We start from the raw sequence: 1,810 nt of genomic DNA on the forward strand, positions 1-1,810 counted from the left end.
TGTAGAAAGTAATATTAAATAAATTCTAACAACGGCTTATAAAGCTTAAACGTGCTGCTGTTGTTCAGCTGCTGGTTTCTTCTTTCTGGCGTGAACAAACAAGAGAAACGGACTCGCGACAGAAAAGTCGATCAGCTGATCATTAATCAGTTTCATGATTGAAGTAGCAGCAGGAGAGGGAGGGAGGGAGGGAGAGAGAAGAGGCAGTTGCTCCATATATCGGTTGTTGCTAAACGCTGGAATGCTTTACAAACATTCAGAGATGAACTTACACATTTGCTTCACTTCTCTGGGATAACTTTCTCGGAGATGAAATGCCGGTTTGGTAGCGAGGCTCCAAATGCTCAACTAGACCACCGACATGTCCGGCATGCCACAGCCGTTTTGTGAGGTGCATTTTTCATATTTAATGGATCAGATTACATTTTTTATTTCTCTCCGATATCCGATCCATTAATTTAGGTCAGTATCGGACCGATACCGATACCTAATATTGTACAAAGAGTTGAGTCAAAGTGTAAGTGAAAAGTATAGCATCTTAAACCAGTATTTCTGGTTTTCAATGACATACTGTACACATAGGATAAAGGAGTGGTCTGAAAGAGAAGATCACTCCCCTCAAGTACTGCCCCTTCTCATGAGAACTACTTATTACCCGAAAAGAAACTAAACTAAAATTCAGTTGTTTCTGACCATCACACAATGCATATCCTTGTGTTGATCCTTGGCACTGTGCTGCTTCCTGCAGGCAAGTTTTTAGTTCAGTTATTTCTTGTTTAGCCTTTTCTTTTCAAAGATGCGTATACTAACTTTCACTTACAGATTTTCCTTTTTAATGCTTTTACAATGTATTGTTACACCCCACTACACATTTTCCTACATTTGCCTACAAATTCATGCACTATTTCTTATGCTGTTGTCTTTCTTTTAAAAAATATTTTTTTTATTTATACCAGTGAATGTTTTAGAATTTGGCCGTGCAGTGCTGGCAAGAAAAGTTTATTTAACGTATCTTTGTTTTATCAGCCTATGCGTTGAAATGTTACGAATGCATACCAGCATTATTAGGAAGCTGCACTGAGACAACAAAAGATTGTCCTTCCAATACTCAGTGTGGTTCACTGAGAACCATTTCATATACAGGTAATATGGTACTTTATAGTTCTTACTTTATTCTTTTTTGAACTGTTCTGTTTTCAATGGTTCCTCTTTGGTTGCAGGTGGTTCAAAATCTGATGTTAAAATCAAAACGTGTGTTGGGGCTGAACAATGCTTCAATGGCTCACTCAACCTTGGATATCTCCAAACTGTAATTACCACCACTTGTTGCACCTCTGATCTTTGCAACTCCCAAGATGCTCCCGGTAATTTGAATCATGTTTTTTGGTATTTTGAAATTGTACTTGGTTTTGTGGGAACTCAATTTTTCTATGATGCGCAAAAATGTAAGAAATTAAGTACTTTGGATTAATGAGTCTAATTTTACTGATTAACTGGAGAAAGTTCTGGAGTGAGTCAGGAGGAAAATTTCTTTTTCCTTAGTCACCATGTTGTTCTGAGGGTCTGAGGGCACAGTGACCCCATCTGTGTAAACGTTCTTAAAGAGTGTCTCATTATCACTGACAGCAAAAGCAGTAAAACCTTAAAATATTTTAAAATGATCTCAATAATTACAGAGAATAAGCATATTAATAACAAACATATACATTTTTTATATCTGATTTTTGTCACTTAGCTAAAATAAGCAGTGAAAGAAGTAGGGCTGCTCAGTTAATCGAATTTTAATCTCGATTACGATCTGGGCTTTCAA

General features: G+C 37.0%; 1 protein-coding gene across 1 annotated transcript in view; it reads left to right on the plus strand.

Moving 5' to 3' along the window:
* Positions 1 to 462: 462 nt before the first annotated feature.
* Positions 463 to 1,810, plus strand: part of LOC102300106 (ly6/PLAUR domain-containing protein 2) — a 4,693-nt gene continuing 3,345 nt past the window's right edge. The window contains exons 1-3 of the mRNA XM_005952560.3: positions 463 to 748; positions 1,027 to 1,143; positions 1,221 to 1,364. Of these exons, the coding sequence (XP_005952622.1) occupies positions 703 to 748; positions 1,027 to 1,143; positions 1,221 to 1,364 (307 nt within the window). The 5' untranslated portion in view covers positions 463 to 702. The remainder of the gene's footprint in view (positions 749 to 1,026; positions 1,144 to 1,220; positions 1,365 to 1,810) is intronic.

Source organism: Haplochromis burtoni, unplaced genomic scaffold (assembly GCF_018398535.1).
Source record: "Haplochromis burtoni strain Fernald_Lab_line unplaced genomic scaffold, NCSU_Asbu1 Contig_1714, whole genome shotgun sequence".
In the NCBI taxonomy this organism is placed as follows: Eukaryota; Metazoa; Chordata; class Actinopteri; order Cichliformes; family Cichlidae; genus Haplochromis; species Haplochromis burtoni.